The sequence below is a fragment of the Schistocerca americana genome, chromosome 6 (assembly GCF_021461395.2).
Source record: "Schistocerca americana isolate TAMUIC-IGC-003095 chromosome 6, iqSchAmer2.1, whole genome shotgun sequence".
Taxonomy (NCBI): Eukaryota; Metazoa; Arthropoda; class Insecta; order Orthoptera; family Acrididae; genus Schistocerca; species Schistocerca americana.
Window position 1 is genome coordinate 138,122,814 of NC_060124.1, and position 20,601 is coordinate 138,143,414.

The following is a 20,601-nucleotide window of genomic DNA, read 5'->3' on the forward strand; positions in this document are numbered from 1 at the left end:
TGCCCGCCTTCGGTAACAGTTCCAGACTTCCGAAGGCGGCAATGTGCAAGTTTTCATTGTCTATGGAAATCTGGCAAATGTGAGGTTCGCAGTAAGTGCTCAATGTTTACAGTTTCCACTTCTCATCAGAGATCACTGCTTCTCATGTTCACTTGCGGCAAGTACATTAAGCCCGGTCCACACGCAACGATCTGTCTGCGCAGACATCGGCGCAGATGTCTGTACATGCAAAAGATCGCTCCAAATGTGGTGTGTTCACACGACACAAACCCCAATCTACTACTCGCCCGCCATCTGTCGGTGTAGAAAAGAAATATCAGTGGCAAGCGACTACGCTCCCCGAAAACGTCAAAATTTAATTCAGTTATTTTGAAAAATAGAAATGGAGGAAGTTCTGCTGTGGTCTGTGTTCGCAACTTGTGTTGCAAAAAACATTCAGACCAACCGCAGGAAACAGAGAAAGCGGTCAAAATGGTGCAGACAGTGGCTGCTAAAGCGAAAGCAGTTTTGTCACGTAAATTTACTGCGAGAGTTGCAGGGCGAACCTGTTTTGTTTTACATAACCTCGTGTTCCATTTCCTCGCACATTGGCACTCAAATTTCATCTTCAATTGTACTCCTGCTTGGTCTTGGCGTTTCTTGATCACTAAGAAAGCCAAGTAGATCAAAATACCATAACGTTGGCTGGTATACTTGATCTACTCCTACACCAGAACCTCTAGATTTCTGAACTTTGGATATCTCTTTTCGGTAAACAGTTCGCTGACAGACTAATTTACTTGACTTGCCTTCATGAACTCATCTTTCAGGAAAGCGTAAATAGCTTCACATGTGTTGGGTATTATTTCACTCAATGCTTGTTTCGATATTGCAGATGAAAATCCCAAATCATTGTAGCTCCTTCCTGTTGCTAGGAATCTTAATGTTACTGCCAGGCGTTCATTAGGAGAAATTTCCCTTCTCATACAAGTATTTTTCTCATAATATGAGGGGTTACATGCTTTAAGAGATAATTATAAGTTTCGACATCCATCCGCAAATAATTTCGCCAGTTCGCAACGAAATTATTTTTTTATTACCGTTTCTCTGTTTGCCGAGGCGCCAACTGCCCGCAATTTTTCAATTAGAGCATTGTATGCGGCTGTCTTTTTGTCTCGGTCACTATATTCTTTACTTTTAATCTTCCACAAACATGGGTGGTTTCTATATATTTCAATGAATTCACTTACAAACTCTCGAGAACACTGACGAGTATCAGCCATTTTATTGCCCTGTGCCCACAAATACAAACACTAGACTGAGCAAACAGCTGTTTCGCGCCAGATTTGCGACGATCTACTGTCCACACGCTCCAACTTGTCTGCGCAGATGTGGTTTGAACCGACAGATTTGAGAGGTTTCGCTCAAACCTCCAACTCCAACTTCCAGGTTTGCACACACCTCAGGTTGGTGCAAATCTTCTGTTCACACGCAACGATCTGTCTGCGCAGATGTGACGTGCGCAGACATTTGCGCAGACAGATCGTTGCGTGTGGACGGGCCTTTAGTACAAACATCTATGAGCAGAGGGCCAGAGGCTGTCACAGTGTCACACGATAAAAAATTTGTTATTGTTTCCATTCAGTATCTGACGTAGGAATGTGAAATAATATTTTATCGTCGCCATGGCTGTTTGTGTTGCTATTATAGGCAAAGATGTGAGGAATCTGTTATAATGTCTTACCACATCTGTTCACAGTAACTTCTTAGTGCCTACAAATCGAATTTTTTCTTTTCAGAATTCGCCAAAATATATATCATGCTTGAACCCAGAACTCGAACTGCAGTTTCACTACAAGGTTCATACATCTCTAGATGTGGTTGAAGAAAAATTGACATCAGTTGGTAAAACTACGGCAGATGTTAGAGAATTATATCTTGGTTTGCTATACTCAACAGAAGAACATAAAATGTATCCTGTACGCTTTTTGGATGTTAGGTATAATTAGACATATTGCAGTTAGTTATCGCCTGATGCCCAATTAACCTGCACTCTTGATAGTTTGGAGTTATTCTTCTTCTTGACTTCGAAGGGACATGAAGCTCCCATTCGGATCTTACATGCCGCCTTCGAATGTGAACCACGTTTCAAACATGGCATATGTGACATTCGTAATCGCGTAGTTCTCCTGCCATTGGTTATTAGCTCTGCGTAGGACACCCAACCTCATGAACTGAGTGTTTTTCTTTAGGTGCTTCCCTTCCTTATCCCTTGTAGATTCCTCTGCCCACCACAAAGAAGCAGTGCTAGTTTTGGTCCACCCAGGGTATTTTACTTTCTCAGTACCCCTCATATCAGATGGGCATTCAACTTTCTGCTTCCTGGGGAGGTGCCAGTTTGGAGACCACCAATTTCAAATTTTGGTTTGGTCAGTGTGAACTAATAAGGCCCAATATTTAGATCTGGGGTAATGTGCTATGGAACAAACTTTTATATGTTTGTGATGCATAATTAATTAAAATTTTCGTGTCTTGTGGCTGTTGTTAAATCTAACAATGTAACTAAAACTTCACCGTATTCAGCCTGAAACAACACATGAAAGTCAAATGTAGTAATAGGCCTGCAGACTGGTGCCATACAAAAGTAGGCACAAGTAATGCTATTTTCTAAATGTGTAGCCCAAATAAATGTCCCACTTAGGTAGAGAACATTAAATCATAGCAAACCTTTCCTTGTAAGTATGTTTTCAAAATCATAGTTCACCATATTTATTTATCCAAGAAAAATCTTTCAGATATTTCAGTTACGCCAAATTTTGAAGGAAAAATTGGTTTAATTGTTAGCATTGTATTTAGCCATCGTTTTTTATTATTTTTATGTAATTTTCCCTCCCCCTTCTTCATGCTGAATTATGTAAATTGTAGAGCTTGTTATGTCTATGTGTTTAGCAGTTTGTTTGGTCCATATTCTAGGAAAAAGAAAATATTATTTTTTCCCTTTATTTATTGATAATTTAAGCACATATTATTGTGTATTAAGCTTTCATCAGTCCCAAACAAGGCTATATCAATAAAAATGGTTAATTTCATACTGAATAAGACCCATTGCATGTTTGTATTTTCCCCTAAAACGTTCCGAAGCAGGGTAATTATGTAGAGTTACTGAGTGGAGAATGCAAAACAGTATGACATTCTTATTCCATTGAGATTTTGGAAAATGTGAAGAACCTACTAAATTGTAGTTACACTGTAACATAACTGAAGTCAAGGGCTGTTGTGATAAATAAAGATAAAACATTTAGGGACACAGAAGGGGCTTATGGTTTTCCAAAGTCAGGCACATACTACTAAATTAAAGGTAAGAAATCCTATATTTCCTAGAGTCTGCGGTTGAGAATGAAAAGAAGAAATTGAAACTAAACCCTTATACAGGATTATCATAATTCTATTGTATCCAGAATGAGATTTTCACTCTGCAGCGGAGTGTGCACTGATATGGTAGAGCACTTGCCCGTGAAAGGCAAAGGTCCCGAGTTCCAGTCTCGGTCCGGCACACAGTTTTAATCTGCCGGGAAGTTTCATAATCCTATTGTAATTTTTTTCCTTTGTGTTATAAGATACCATTGGATAAATTAGACCTCAGGCATTCTCAAGCTCTTCCTCCACATCTTGAAGCTACACTGGTCAGCACGATTAATGCTCATGCAGAAATAGGATATCTATGTGATAGAGAACAACTTAAATCATTTGTGTAACAATACGTTTAACAGAATTTATGGAACTCCATTAAAAGGTGACTGTCCTGTGGGGATCAGTATCAAGTCTTTATGAAATGCAACCTCCATATTTCTTTGAAGACACTTGAGCATCTTGAAAAGTCCCTAACTCTTAGAGATCCATTTGTAATTTACCCCTTCTACAATGAACTGAAGAATATGTATGAAATGTGTGGGCTAAAAGATGATGAAAATTTATGCTATGGCTACAGTTGTGATGGTTCTGTGTTTGACAGTGACCTAACTAGGGTAAGAGCTCTTTGGGGAAAGGAAAATCTACTGAATAGGGCATCTGCAGGATCAGGTAGGGATTCAACGAGTATTGTAGCCTACATTGCTGCAGACAGTACTTCGTTGCTATCACTGATCGTAAGTTAGTATAGTGCAGTTCCATATACTTCAAGTAATGCCTACCCAGGGATATTTTATGCTGCTTCAACAAGTGGTTGGATGAAGGAGCCTCAGTTTTATCAGTAGTTCACTAAAATTTTTATCCCTCACATACAGACATGTAATACAAATCAAAATCTACATTCATACTCAGCAGACCACCGCGAAGTGCATGGCAGAGTATATCCTATTGTACCAGTTGTTATGGTTTCCTCCAATTCCATACTTCATGGCACAAGTACTCATATACAAAATACAAAGGTTAATTCAGCAGTTTAGACTAAAAAGAATGAGTGCCTTCACTTCTTGAACGCCAACATTGCTCTGCAGCCTACAAGCAGCCAAATACATATGAGCAGCCACTTAAACATTATATACAATATATACTACTCATCTTGAAAATGGACCATAGAATTTGGCCAAAAGATAAGCTTACAGTCGTAATCCCTACCCAGCTCTCAGGCACTTAATATATACTGTTTCTTAATAAGTCACTCAGAGCCTGGTGGTAAAACATAACAGTCTTGCCAATGAACAAGCTTAAAATACTCTTCATAAAATAATTAATGCGATTGGTATTACTAAACTTTGAAATCCCAAAGACAACCATACCTTGCATTCAGTTAATTAACAACAACATAATTCTTGCTGAAAATAAATATTTAAAATAACTGCATGTAAGAGGTCTTTCGACACTTCCTACGGACCTCCGTGATCCAAAATTTTAAGTAAGTTTAACACACAGACCACCAGGTTTAGCTATTGTCCAGTATGCAATACCTTACAAATGAGCAATGTACCATTCACTTACAACCCCCACAGTGACAAGTTCCATCATACAACTGACCCCAGTACATCACTAGCTGCATTTGTAGTTACTGTAACCAGTCCAGAGTGACACACATTGTAAGCCCATTGCACAAACAACCTCGCCCCCACCCGAGTCTGGAAACAGGCTACAGGTCTTCCTGACAAATCAATTCAAATCAAAGAACTGAGAAGAGGGAACACACCATAAAAACACTCTACAATTAAGAACAGTGAGAACATACCACTAGCGTTCCATATGTGCTTCAGTGGAGTGCAGCCATGCACAAAATACACTCCTGGAAATTGAAATAAGAACACCGTGAATTCATTGTCCCAGGAAGGGGAAACTTTATTGACACATTCCTGGGGTCAGATACATCACATGATCACACTCACAGAACCACAGGCACATAGACACAGGCAACAGAGCATGCACAATGTCGGCACTAGTACAGTGTATATCCACCTTTCGCAGCAATGCAGGCTGCTATTCTCCCATGGAGACGATCGTAGAGATGCTGGATGTAGTCCTGTGGAACGGCTTGCCATGCCATTTCCACCTGACGCCTCAGTTGGACCAGCGTTCGTGCTGGACGTGCAGACCGCGTGAGACGACGCTTCATCCAGTCCCAAACATGCTCAATGGGGGACAGATCCGGAGATCTTGCTGGCCAGGGTAGTTGACTTACACCTTCTAGAGCACGTTGGGTGGCACGGGATACATGCGGACGTGCATTGTCCTGTTGGAACAGCAAGTTCCCTTGCCGGTCTAGGAATGGTAGAACGATGGGTTCGATGACGGTTTGGACGTACCGTGCACTATTCAGTGTCCCCTTGATGATCACCAGTGGTGTACGGCCAGTGTAGGAGATCGCTCCCCGCACCATGATGCCGGGTGTTGGCCCTGTGTGCCTCGGTCGTATGCAGTCCTGATTGTGGCGCTCACCTGCATGGCGCCAAACACGCATACGACCATCATTGGCACCAAGGCAGAAGCGACTCTCATCGCTGAAGACGACACGTCTCCATTCGTCCCTCCATTCACGCCTGTCGCGACACCACTGGAGGCGGGCTGCACGATGTTGGGGCGTGAGCGGAAGACGGCCTAACGGTGTGCGGGACCGTAGCCCAGCTTCATGGAGACGGTTGCGAATGGTCCTCGCCGATACCCCAGGAGCAACAGTGTCCCTAATTTGCTGGGAAGTGGCGGTGCGGTCCCCTACGGCACTGTGTAGGATCCTACGGTCTTGGCGTGCATCCGTGCGTCGCTGCGGTCCGGTCCCAGGTCGACGGGCACGTGCACCTTCCGCCGACCACTGGCGACAACATCGATGTACTGTGGAGACCTCACGCCCCACGTGTTGAGCAATTCGGCGGTACGTCCACCCGGCCTCCCGCATGCCCACTATACGCCCTCGCTCAAAGTCCGTCAACTGCACATACGGTTCACGTCCACGCTGTCGCGGCATGCTACCAGTGTTAAAGACTGCGATGGAGCTCCGTATGCCACGGCAAACTGGCTGACACTGACGGCGGCGGTGCACAAATGCTGCGCAGCTAGCGCCATTCGACGGCCAACACCGCGGTTCCTGGTGTGTCCGGTGTGCCGTGCGTGTGATCATTGCTTGTACAGCCCTCTCGCAGTGTCCGGAGCAAGTATGGTGGGTCTGACACACCGGTGTCACTGTGTTCTTTTTTCCATTTCCAGGAGTGTATTTGCTCTTGGAAATTCAGCTACCCTCAACTAGATGCACCATGTTTTATGTTGAGAAGCTTAATTTAAATCATCCACAGCCACATTCCAGGGCAGATTAAAACAATGTTCTGCAGGTACTATTGCAAAAAATAATGCCACAAAGCCACCATCTTCCCATATAATACAATTCCACTCGGAAATATCACTCAAAAGCTACTGGTAGCAGTCCATTAACTACTACTCCAGCCAACCTTCTAGTTTGGAAACCCACACAAGACTCCTCAACAGGCTGCTTCAAGCTTCCTCCTCAGCTTCAGCACACAGGGGACGGCACTGCTCAGAGGCAAAGATTACAAGCAGCTCCCAACAGTGAAAATGTGTCACAAAATGGCACAACATTAAGTGGAAATTCCTTACCGTTGGAATTTTTCCAGTTGACTCCACACATTTTTCAGTGGCTTTATTTGCCCCTGCTGACTTGCAACAATACAGGTGAATGTTCATAACGCACTGAGTCCTACATCTTCCAGCACTTCATGCACCAATTCATTGGGCACATGACTGTTGGCCGAACCCCTTCCAGCTCCTTCACTTGTTTGTAATGTTGGCCTAGCCCATGTAATAGTTCCGCCCATAGAGCAATAACATGTCTTGGGTTTAAGGACAAAATTGCATTTCTCACGTCAAAAACAGCCTTTCAAAGATGAGGCCTTTTTCACTAATAGTCTTTTAGATTTCTTCTGCAAAATTATTTACAATTGCATGAAATCAACTTCACTCCCACTCTAAGAAAAATTGATCCTTATTTGTGACAGCTTCAGTATAGAGAAGTGTTAACAAATAAAACAATTTTATGTCAGCTGATGAAAGCCACAGGGAAGAAAAGAGAAAAATAGGGGTAATACCAACAAGGAGAGGAAAAGAAAACCAAATTATGACTTCGAAGGTGAGGAGCAGCTGCCAGTACTTAATTATGAACTTGAAGATGAAGTTTGTGGTAAACATGACCAAGGTCATTTTGATTGATCTGTCCCAACACAATCTTCAATTAAAGCTGCAGCAAATGTACTGCTCGGTTCTTTCTGGAAAAAGAAACTCCTATCAACTATACCTATGCATTTGTGGTGTGACATTAAGAAGGTATTCCAAGTATAGCAAGACTACATATTTTATGTTGATAGGAATGATTTTTTAGGTATTTTGCCGCAACCATCTCAGCAAAAGTGTAGAGAACAAATTTAATTCATTTATGAAAATTCCATTGATATCCATGAGACATAGCCACATATTTTCGTGTTGTGTTTATGTGTCATCCAGTCCATGCTTTGAGATTGCAGTTTCTATCTGCCCCTGACCTAATTGGTAAATATAAACTTATTGTGATGTCATTTAGAACCAACAGTTAAATGAATCCAACAGCCTAATTTGTATTTCAGGCCCGTTAACCCTTAAAATTGCAAAAGTAACTGGCTCAAATGAATCAAGGTAGTAATTGAAAGTCAAAACTTTACAAAATCATTTTTCCTATTACCCTACCAGACCCCGTAGGTACCTTTTCTGAGTTAAGAAAATGACAGAATTAGATGACATACAACCCCAGTGTTAATTCCTTACAGAATATAATTCCTTACATACTGTGAAACTGGGCAAAATAGGCAAGTCTGACAGTGTGAAAACTTCTTGTAACAGGAAGTTAACATAGACTACAGTGTTTTATTTAGTGTGCCATTTATTTTGTATCCCATTTGAAGTCATTTTGGAGCTGAATGCGTAGAATTCTTTTTCTATGTGATTTTGTTGGAGTTTGTCACACTGGTGTTGCAAGCATCAGCTTTAATACAGAAGTTCAGAAATGTTACATCTTTGACATTTTTCTATCACTTATTCCCCTCAAACCATCCATTTAGTTGGGTTTCTATTTTATTTACACTTGCTTGTAGTCAACTTGGGTTCTTTCTTATGATGAGAAAGCTTGTCATCTGCAAAAAAAAGTAATGTTTTTGATTCAGTTTTCAGTTCTGAGTCATCTTTGTACAGGAGAAGAGGATTGACCCAAGAATGGATCCTTGGGCACCTCCTTTTGTTAGAATTTCTGCGACTGAGAAACATGTCTTAATACTTTCCTGTAGTTCATATTTTATTTGTATTCTCTGTTACCTGTTAGTCAAGTATCATGTGAAAAATTTTGATCCAGTGCCTCTAATGCCATATACTGGGAACTTCTCCAGCAATTTGTTGTGATTCAGAAGGTCGAGAGCTAAAAAAAATGTCAGTGGCATTTTACTTTTTGTCCACTGCACCTATAAGGTTTCATACAAATTAATAGTTGCTAATTAATTTTTCCGTAAGTCTTGCTGAGTATCAGTGAAAATATTCTTTTTATGCATTAACCTGTTACACATTTTTTTTCTATGATTTTACTAATATCTGACAATCTCAAACAGTAATTGCAAAAGCAACCTGTAACAGTAGTCTGCCACATTTTGATTCATTAATGTAAAGTGACTTGTTCCACGACCGTGATGCTTATCTCCCTCACAAATCCAGTAAAGCTCTTAAATGAAATTATGTCAGCACCGCAGACTTCAGTGACTTGTGGCTCACGTTCATCTGTGCACAAAATGATTTAAACCAAAGGAACACTGAGGTGCTGAAACTTAGGATATTAAGTCAACCCTTGTTTAATGAAAACTGCAGTACTCCCACTTGTAACTATTTCTGTAGAAATAATTTACTAGTATGTAGCCTAGTATAGAAAATGAGAAGATGTGGTCAATCTTTAGCCATTAGTTTGTGATGCACAGAACACTAGTAAAGTGTAGTACATTATTTAGCTGGGACTGATGACCTCACCATTTGTTCCCCTTCCCCAAATCAACTAACCAACATTATTTAGCAAAAACTATATATTTAAAACTTTGTGATTGAGTCAGATGGCAAATAGAGTTTTCACTGTGTAATTTGAAGTCCTTGTTGTAATCTGATCTCGAGGCAACTAAAATAGTGGGATAGGTAGAGGGGTGAGAGGATATATATGTTCAATTGTTATTTATTAGCTTCTAATGTCCACTTGTTCCTTTGCTTTATCAAAATCCTGTGTTCTTTCTATGTGTTTAATGATAACTAAGTGAATATTGTGTACAGTGCAGCAAGAAAACTGGTGTGTGTGTGTGTGTGTGTGTGTGTGTGTGTGAATAATTATTATATTGTTCCAGTTTTGTAGACTTGTCTTCAGTTACAAACATTTTGTAAATAATTTGGAGTTCCTTTAGTACAACTTTTCTTTTTGCATACCTTAAATGACTTCATGCCCCTCAAATGGCATTATTTCTATTATGTTTCTTTCATTATTTACAACCAGTGTTTGTGATTCACTCTTGAATTGTAGAAACATTTATGAGTAAAGAATTTTTGAATGCTTGTATAATTTTTCTCTCTTTTTTTTCACTTATTGTGTCACCATATGTCTTAACTCATTAAATATTGTATCTATCCAAAAGAAGTCTTGATTTATCTTTCTCATACCCTTGTAGTTTTCAGTCTCTCTCTCACCAACATTTTGTTGTGCCTGAATGTTTTTGTGTAATTGAGTACATTCTGCAGTTTCTGTTTAACAGCTAAATTGTTCCCGTTGAGATTTCATTTTCTTTTGCCTTCTTCATGCTATCCAAATCTTTTGCTGTTTGGGTAAGTACTTTTATTAATTACTAAGCCCTGGCTTATGTCAGTGTTCTCATTTCCCGAGGCAAAAACCCTGTTACTTAGGTAATATGATACATTCTTAAATAAATTGTCATCGTGTACATTTCTAAGTTCTTACCTGATGAATCTGTTTCTTTCTGACTTATATATTTTTACTCTACATCTTTGGAGCCTATGATCACGTGCATTTTTGAAAGTGGTTTAAGGCAGTCACTTCGTGTACAGTTTCTCCAATTTGTGATAAACAATCGGTTTCATTTTTAGTTCTATTTGGCCCTTGCCAAGACAGTTTCCCATTTCTCCCCTTCTCAAAAAAATAAATTGAGGATAAACATGTTATTCCAAATACTACTTTTGTTTAGTGTCTTGTTTTTGTTATTGCACCCACAGTTTCCCACTGTGGAGTCCTTCAATAGCTGTTCTCCTACCTCCATCCTAAGCTCCTCTTTCATCGTCATGTGTGATTTGCTAACATTAATCAGTTTTTGTAATTCTCCCTCATCATACGAAAGAGACTAGTATAATATATTTTCATGGAACGTCATTTCTTTATTTTTAAAACATATCTTATGTCTAAGGTTATTGTTGCATCTAATATCTATAATCTCCAACCCCCTCCCCCCCCCCCCTCCCCCTTGCATCCAGTCACTTCTAGTAACCATACTCTGTCATGTTTGGTGTTATGTATCTCTTCCAAATCCCCTAACCTATCCTGAAATCTTAGCCTCCTAAGCTATTACTCCTTTCCTTGGGAAGAATACATTGGGTAAGGTTAAAAAGGAAGGTCAAGCCACTCAGACTGTTGGATGAAAGGGTCCCTACAGTTGTGAGGATGACCAGAGATGAAAGTGGAGCGAGAGATGTCGGACAGAGTACGAGCTTCCCCTTTTATCCTTGTCTCCCTCATCCTCACAACAGGTGAGTCCCTTTCATCTTAGAGTCTGAGTGATGTGGCCCTCTTGTTAATCTTCCCCAACATATTCCTCCCTCCTCTCCAAGGAAGAACCCAATAGTATGAAAAGCTCGGATACCGTAATATACTTCTGTAGCTACCAAATGTTTCAGCACCTAAAGTTAAATAATGACCAGCATTTCTGCTACATAACTCTGTAGTTTTCTCAAGTGAAGTTTTCCTATCCTGAGATCATAAAGTTATGCAGTTTATTGTTCCTTTAAAAATACATGTGAAATATTGATATTTGCCTTAATGTTTTAAAAGATTTGGGTACGTAACAAACACAAAAATCAAATTTATAATTGTTGTTGAATCCTCAAACACTCTTCTGCGAGACAATGAAGTCAGAACGGTAAGTCATTTAAGCCTGATCTATACTGAAAAACTCATATATTCTGCAGTTAAAAGAGAGATTCCAAATGTGGCATTTTTCAGATGTTTCGGAAACTACACGGCCTATATACTGATGTGGTGTGTAATCCATTTTACATACCAGGGGATGTTATTACATCAAAGTAAGTATTTATCATTTTATTTCAATGTATTTAGGTTTGCACAGCACATTCAGATATAGGATATGCATAGAATTGTAATATTGTAATATCATTGTGAAAGCTATGTGGCTTTGTTTTTGTAATGATACAGTTGCTGTCATGACCTACCCAACCAACACAAGTTGGCACTATGCAGCCGTGTTTTCCAAACAGCTGAGGTATAGGTATGTTCTACACATGGTAAAGTGAACGATGATGGATAAGTCAGTAGCATGCGAATTATTCAAGGGCTACATCACGAACTGGCCCATCCAGGTTGCACCTACATCATACAGTGTAGTAAATGTCATGTTATGTGTAGATAAGTTGCAGTTTTTCCCTGTTGTGTTACTTGGTACGCTGTGTGTCTTCATGTAGACAATCACCTATGTATATTAAGAAATGAAATACTTTGTACAGTATTCAGTTTCATACAGTATCATCAGTCAGTAATAACTTTAAAATGAATGTTTCATTCTGAAATGAAAAATGCTCTATAATGAAATTTAACTGTGGTCAAGAAAGGTGGAACAGTGATTAAAACAATGAACTCATGTTCAAGACAAAAGCGGGTAAAATCATCACGCAGCCAGCCATATTTGATCGTAATCTCTTCCCTTTCTCAAGCGATGCTCTTACCAGCTGCAATCTACATACCCAAAACACAGCCCTGTTAATTATTTCATTTATTTATATGCTTCCATAGATCCTATTAGAAAGAAGCACCTTCAGGGATGTGAAACAAGTGAATGTACACCTTAGAAAATGAGCAGCTGTTAGAAACCACATTAATAATTAACTATTGTTAAATTTGTGCCTGAACAAGCTAAGGTTGCTTAAGTAGCTGCTGCTCTCTCAGCTATATTAAGTAATTACTGTTTATCTCCTGTTGCCAGCTCAGTATCTACATGACCACACTGAGATTTATGACAGATCAGTGGTTAGCAACAATGCAGGAAAAGCAGATTGCTACTTGCCATAAAGAAGACACATTAAGTTGCAGACAGGCACAATTAACAGACACTTAAAGCAAGCTTTTGGCCACAGCCTTCATCAATAAAGAAGAAACACACACTGTTCACACACACAAGCAAGCACACCTCATGCACACATGACCACTAACTACAGTATCTCGGACCAGAATGCATCTGGTGATAGTTGCGTTCCAGCTCGAGAAGCTATCCACACTAAAGATGGTGGAAAACTACAATACACAAACAAACGACTATCGACATGTGCTACGAAACTCTACTTCAGACACTAATGAAAATGCAAGAACTGTGTCTAATAAAATGGATTAACATGCAGAGATACAAAAATTAAACTACCAACACACACAGGGTGTTGTCACACAGGGTAGGGACCTGTAAAATGTCAAAAAATTGGTTACTTTCTGACATAAACAAAATATATTACATTAACTCACAGAAATTAAAAACTAAACTACCAAAACACAAAAATGAAACTACAAAATTCGCATCTGGTTAGGAACTTGTAAAATGCCACAAAATCGGTTACTTCCCTGTTGCTGCCCTGTCTTGGCCGGTGGCTGCTGCCTTGTTCATTGTAAACATGGCTATATTCTTACAGTACGTAACTACTGATCTAACATTGGAAACTCCAGGTAGGAATATCAACAATGTAGAAAAAGATGGGTTGTTACTTACTGTGAAGAAGATACATTAATTTGCAGACAGGCACAATTAAAATACAGTTAAATAAAGGTTTTGGCCACTGCCTTCATCAGCAAAAGAGAAAAACACACCATTCATCAGAAGATAAAAACCAATTGCAAAATGATTTAGATAATGTGTGTGGTGCAAAAATTGGCAGTTGACCCTAAGTAATGAAAAGTGTGAGATCATCCACATTAGTACTAAAAGGAATCTTTAAACTTTGGTCACACAATGAATAAATGAAATCTGAAGGCTGTAAATTTCAACTAAATACATAGGAATTACATTTATGAACAACTTAAATTGGAAAGAACACTCAGAAAATGTTGTGAGGAAGGCAAGCAAAAGACTGCATTTTATTGGCAGAACACTTAGAAGATGCAACAGATCTACTAAATAGATTTTAGAATACTGCTGCTCAGTGTGGGATCCTTACCAGATAGGATTAATGGAGTACATCAAGAAAGTTCAAAGAAGGGCAGCAGGTTTTGTATTATCCAGAAATAGGGAAGAGAGTGTCACGGACATGATACAGGATTTGGGGTGGACATAATTAAAACAAAGGTGTTTCTCATTGCGGCAGGCTCTTCTCACAAAATTTCAATGATCAGCTTTCTCCTCTGAATCCAAAAATATTTGCTGACTCCTATCTACACAGGGAGAAACGATCATCATAAAATAAGGGAAACCATGACTTGCACAGGTGTTCCTTTTTTCCATGCTTTTCGAGAGTGGGATAATGGAGAGTTATTGTGAAGGTGCTTCGATGAACCCTCTACCAGGAACTTAAGAGTGATTTGCAGAGTAGTCGTGTAGATGGATATAGATGTACTTATCATGCAGGTAACATAAATCTTAAATGCTTGGACCTAAGTAATTGGGTAAATTCTGGAAGTAGCCAATAAGGTATGACGTATATATGCAGACTGAAGTGACGAATGAAAACTTCTACCAAGGCCAAGATTCAAAACAAGATCTCATGCCCACTAGGCAGATGTGCTAATCACTATACCACCCTGTCACAGTGACTTTGCTCTCAACTGCATGGACTACCTTAGCACGCATCCTTCCTCAGTCCAAATTCCCCTTCATGCCTGAGCCCACCTAGTATTCCCCCTGAACTCAAACAGCATTGCAGAGGCTCTCCAGCTGTATTGGAATAGCTCTTCACGTTGAACGAAATAGGGGATCCTACCTGAGTGCCAGGTATATGTGCTTTAATCAAATGAAAGTATATGGTTCCAGAGACCTTTTCAGGTTTCACACATCTATAATGTATATATGCAGACTGAAAGACGACGAAAATTCCAAAGCCACCATTGAAAGACCTTGATTGTTATCCTAGCCTTGGTATAAATTCTCATTCACTGCATCAGTCTGCTTATAGGCATCATAGATATTTGAAGCTTGGAAAGGTCTCTGGAACCATATAGTTGCATTCCAGTAAGGTATTTTCCTAATTCTGATTTCAAATTAATAACGATTATAATTTCTAACTTTCTTCAGATGTGAATGTCTTGAAAAGCTTCACACCAAAATACAGAACCCCGCTATGAAACCTGAACTACGAGGAAAAGTTAACATGTAAATTATTTTTCCATGTTGTATCTTGTGTAAATCACAAAATAACTGAAACTGATTTTCTTGTAAGGAGCAGGTAACATTAAGGAGTACTGGGAAGTTTTTATAAGAATTCCCAAATTTCCTTAAAGAGACCTTCGCAACTCAAATTTTCAGTTTGTCTATATCTCTCTTCTGCTTCCCAACCTCCATAAAGGCTCTTCTGCATAGCTTGCTAGACTAGCATACCTAGAGAAAGGATACGGCAGTGCATGATGTGATCGCAGACTATGGATAACTGTCACAATTTCTGTAAAGTATTATTTGCTCCCCCCTCTCCCCCCCCCCCCCCCCCAAATGAAAAGCAGTTTCTTTAAATCTGCATTGTTTACTTTACTTTGGTGTTTGTGTCATGTATGTACAATCAATTTCAAGACAATATTGTCTCATCTTCAGAAATCTGTTAGGTGTGCTTCATTAATTGAGTGCCGTAACTGTCATTCCCTCGAGGGGAGGTGCCTATAATGCATCTGCCAAACAGTTTAATAATTTGTACCAAACACCCTCTACTCTCTCCTTTGAAATGGAAAAAAAATCTTTTTTTTCTATTTCTGCTGGAGGCCTATTGAAAATTAAACCTACAGAATAGCAGGTGTTATCAAAGTGCAAAGTTTTTTTCCATCCAGCATTCATTGAATATATGTGGAAATTTGTTTTGAATTGGTCCAAAATCCCATGAGGGAATATATGTTCAGAGATGGCTGCAGATTTAGGATTCAGACACACTTGAACAACAACAACATGCACTAATTGGCATGTCAGAATGTGCTGACTGCCCTTTTATGGGCGATAAAAATTTCATTGGCATTACTTTTTACATTCTTCGCATTGGCTTGTCACCTCCAGAATTTTTATTATGTGCCTGCCATGTTTAGTGGCATATTATTGGTATTTATGAGGGGTAGTGTTCCAGTTATCACTTTAGAACTTTAGAAAAATGAAACTGTGTTTTTGCTGGTATTAATCGTCCTCACCATATTCTCCCTTCATCACGATTTTACCCAACAGCAGATGGCTTTGATACCTTGGTAGTAGAAGTAGGGATTTTGGCTGTGCAGAAAAAATTCCACCTCAAAAAACACCTCGTTGTCATTCAGGAAATGCCTGTCACACACTGATTTCTTCGTCTGAGGAAAAAAATTACTGGCTGCCATCTCAGGAGTAGTTTTTTTTTTTTTTGGGGGGAGGGGGGGGGCAAAGGGAAGGAGACAAAATTGATTAGCCCAAAGGAACAGCATGTGAGACTGTCTAGTGCAAAAAGAGCTGGGACATTGGAACCAAAAACATTAACAATGCTTTGGCTTCATTCTATTATGTAGCCTAATGAGGAGATTTCACTAGTAATCTCCTGTGCTCCAAAACAGCATTCAGCATGTCCTTCTCCTATGATGGTTGCATCTTCTCCTTTTTTTGCTGGCTATGAATTCACATGCTTGCATTTGCTTCCCTTGTCTTGAGGTTATAATGATCATCCATCATTTGACCATAGTGATTAGGCAGCTAAAGCTGTCACCTAGATTAGCCCAACACAGCTGCAACATTCCTATTGCTGCCCTTGTTGGGCAGGTGTTTTGAGTGGATAGGAGTAGTTGTGGAACTCAGTAGGCGACAACTTTTCTTCATTTACAGAATTTGACATACTAGATTTTGAAAACTGTTCCACAATTTATATATTTTTTCGACTATGCTGTCTCAATTATAATATGTCTATCTTAGAGCACCAGGTCCTCCACTTCTCTTGTTATTCCCAGTTCTTCAGATAGGTGGTCTGTCACTTGTTCTTCGTCATTAAGAATTGTTTGACTTCACTGAAACTGTGAAATTCCACCTCACCTAACCAGTGAGTCATGTGATAGTGCATTGTTGCCATTCACTTCTACCAACTCAACATTTACATCCATGTTCCCTTTCAAATGCAGAAAATTAATTACCACACAATACTCCACATTATCAATGGCCTGTACTTAACTACAGCACTGTGTTGACCAGCATTATCACAGTACGTTAAAGTTTGTCAACAGTATATAATATTAGCTGTAATCCTTTTTTTTAATTTGCACTCAGATCTTATGATGAAATGACTTTTATTTATGTTCTTATATGTTTTGTAATATTTCAGTGACGATATGTCACTCAGACATGAATGACACTGGCTTTGTAAATGATGCTCCTTAAATTGTGCTTATCAAATGTTATCATCTTATGCCTTGCACTTTTTATCCATTTGTTTCATTGGTTTCAGTTTTTACCTTGCACATGAAAATGGCTGTACTGCCGAAATCGCAGTAGTGAAATAAATAATAAAAACTTGCCGTCAAATGGTGACAATGATTTAATTTAAAAACTAGAATATGTTCGTGGCGTTTGTAGACCTAGAGAAAGCCTTCACTGGCATAAGGCAGCATAAGACTAGAGAAAGCCTTCACTGGCGTAAGGTAGCATAAGACTTTTAAAATCCAAATTCTAATTAAATACGAAGGTACACCAGTAATCTAATAGGTGTGCAGAAATGATAGGCAAGGGAGAGGGAGGGGGAGATAATGAAAAAGACAAATTTGTCTTAAACAAAATATAAGGTAATACAGGAGTGCATAGTTTCACAGCAATATGTGCTAGTAAAAGTTTCTTGGGCTTCCAGCCACGTCAAGTGATTTAAAATCCATGAACTTTTGGCCGAGTATTTCTTGGCCATTGTGATGACTGTCTTCAGGTTGCTGCTGCCATCCTGGTACCCACTCCGGCACCATACATGATAACGTTTGCGTTGTGCGACCGCCACGCCCGCTTCAACCTTCCAATGGCCAGGTCCCATGCTGTGCTTAGCTGCCGGCCGCCGTTTTTATTGAGCGTGTTGTCACACATTTTTATTTCGATTGCTTCTTTTATATCTGAATCCTAACAGCTATCATCATCCATCGCAGAAATGTTCTGTTCTGAGGACCTTAGTGCATCGAGCCGAAACTGTCTCTGATTCTGAAAACTTGCTGAAGGAACTGAGCCACTTATGGAAAGTATTCAAGGAAAACGGGTACAACCACCGCCAGATTTCGGATTTCGCAAGCTCTCTTTCCGAAAATACGTAAGCGGAAAGACTGAGGAGGGCTCAAAGAAGTTTGCGTTTTTGCCATTCTGTGGCTCAATAACAGGAAAGATAATCCGGCTCCTAAAGAGGTATAAAATCGGACTCGGCCTTCAGGGCTCCAGCAAAAATTTGACAACTCTTGAGGCCTGTGAAAAACGACGTAGGCCTCAGAATGCCAGGAGTATTTAAAATACCACGTGGGTGTGGACAGTTATATAGCAAACAGACTGTGCGTATGATTGAACAGCGCTGTGTAGAACAGAGATGTTTTCGTCTATGGTACCCAGATAAATCAGCGGTAGCAGAGCATTCATTAGAAAATGGTCATCATATTGTATTTGACAAGACATCTGTTATCACACAGACTAATAGTTTTAGTGATTGTATAATAAAAGAATCAATTGAAATAAAAATTTGTGACAACACACATAATAAAAATGGTGGCCTGCAGCTAAGTAGGGCGTGGGACCTGGCCATCGGAAGGTTGAAGTGGGCATGGCAGCCGTACAACGCAAACATTACCGTATATGGTGCCGGAACGGGTACCAGTGATGTCACAAAAGGCAGCACGGCTATATAAGGACGGCAGCAACTAACAGAAGACAGTCACCACTTGACAATGGCCAAGGAGTACTCGGCCGAAAGCTCGTGGATTTTAAACCACTTGACATGGCTGGAAGCCCGAGAAACTTTTATTAGTAAAATATAAGGTAGTATGTTGGTTTATCGCCACTGTTGTTTGTATGTTGAAGTGGTAGAATCTAAACTAAAAGCTAAGCTCAGAATGGAATTAAAAATTCAAGAAGAAGAGACTGCAAGATTTTGCTCTGTCCAAGACACAGATGCTGTGCTGGGCTGCCTAGTGAGGATGTGGGTTATAAGGATTAACAAACCAAAAATTAATGTTATGAACTATAATTAAAAGAAGCATAGCAGCAGTCTACTGGTAGTACCAGCTGAACCAAGGTGCAGCAGGAATGTTGCAGCTGTGTTGGGCTGATCTAGATGACTGATTCTTAATGGAAATGGTCACAAGTGATTTGGCACAAGTCAGCAAAGTTGCCCTCACCAAAAAAGTAGTAGCAACTAGTAGCATGGAATTGAGGAAGAAATTTCTGAGAGTGCATGTCTGATGTGTAGAACTATGAGCACTGTGCAAAAATTGGAAGCATTTCAAATAGGGTGCTTCAGAACTGCATTAGAAATTAGGTCAACAGTTGAACTACAAAATATATACCAGAAGGAATAGTTGTGGAAATAAATCTTTGCACACTTATGAGAAGAGAGCACAAGTTAGTGGAACATTTGCTAAAACTTTCAAAATAGTTAATTTTGGAGTGGAAGAAGCAGTAGGGTAATAAGATATTTGGCAGGCAAATGTTAAAATATGTAAAGTAAATTAGCAATAACATTGGACATAGTAGGTATGCTGAGACGAAGAAATTAATATATTAATAAAAGAGGTGGAAGTTAGTGTGAAACCAGATCAGATTTTTGGACTTTCTTTTAAATCTTAACATGATGGAAAGCAATTGAGTTTGAAGGTATTTCAGTGTAATCACTTTCTATATACTTGCACATTCATATTCCGTACCTCCTTTCTGTCTTTTTTATCAGTCCTATTTCAATATGCATTATATTTTAACACTCATTGTAATGACTAAAAACATGTTTGAAATATTCTTTTTTTTCTGCAGAAATTTCGACACGACAGTGAGAAATATGATGACTGGAAATGCATGAATGTGCAACACCTTTATTTATTTGAGGCTGGAGATGGATGCTAAGGAAAAACTTGAAGTGCAGATGTGTGCTGGAAATATATGAAAACAAAGGATGCAAGTACATTCCCATGCCTCTGCTATTGAAAGTTTTTAATCCTTTTTATGTGGGACCCAAACACAGCATGGGTGGACACCATTGCACTGAATAAGGTGCGATTTCATCACTGCACTGAATGAGGTGCGATTTCATCACTGTACGATAGCTGTTCTGTGATCGATATATTGTGCAGTTTTTTCCCTATGTAATATTGTGGAATATGTTATGACTTTTTCTTTTGATAAAATAAAATTGTTATTCAACTCATTTCTTGTTTAAATAATTGGTAATCCCTTGTAAAGCCTGCTATTTTATAGAACCAGAAAAATAAAGATTTATAAGTAGATAATATGACACCTCACATTCTATACTGAAATACAAACTAAAAGCAGTGTCAGAGGGAACCAATATATGTGAAACAAAACAGTTTAGCAAACTTAAGGGCAGCTCGGATTGCCCGTCAGGTCCTAGTAAAGGGTGAATCAGCTCGAATCATCAAGACTGAAACAAAAATATTGGTGATAAATTGTGACTAAGTGCCTAACACTTGATCCTTGCCTT

At 39.3% G+C, this 20,601-nt stretch overlaps 1 protein-coding gene across 2 annotated transcripts; it reads left to right on the forward strand.

The window, feature by feature from the left end:
- The first annotated feature begins 1,536 nt into the window (after positions 1–1,536).
- LOC124619584 (trafficking protein particle complex subunit 2-like protein) lies at positions 1,537–20,307 on the forward strand. Of its 2 annotated transcripts, XM_047146084.1 has the most exons (6): positions 1,537–1,697; positions 1,779–1,951; positions 11,573–11,660; positions 11,744–11,823; positions 11,954–12,026; positions 19,917–20,307. In XM_047146084.1, exons 1-5 carry the CDS (start codon positions 1,665–1,667, stop codon positions 12,024–12,026), a joined length of 447 nt encoding a protein of 148 aa, XP_047002040.1. In that variant the 5' UTR covers positions 1,537–1,664; the 3' UTR covers positions 19,917–20,307. The 2 variants fall into 2 exon arrangements, with proteins under 2 accessions (XP_047002040.1, XP_047002041.1); XM_047146085.1 differs by lacking the exon at positions 11,954–12,026.
- Positions 20,308–20,601: the final 294 nt, after the last annotated feature.

Bases quoted from the DNA above. Each gene is read 5' to 3' on its own strand.
- LOC124619584 (XM_047146084.1), top strand. From the start codon at position 1,665: ATGGCTGTTTGTGTTGCTATTATAGGCAAAGAT. The intron at 1,698-1,778 runs GTGAGGAATCTG...TTTTCTTTTCAG, and splicing joins TTGCTATTATAGGCAAAGAT to AATTCGCCAAAATATATATC. The intron at 11,661-11,743 runs GTAAGTCATTTA...GGCATTTTTCAG, and splicing joins GAGACAATGAAGTCAGAACG to ATGTTTCGGAAACTACACGG.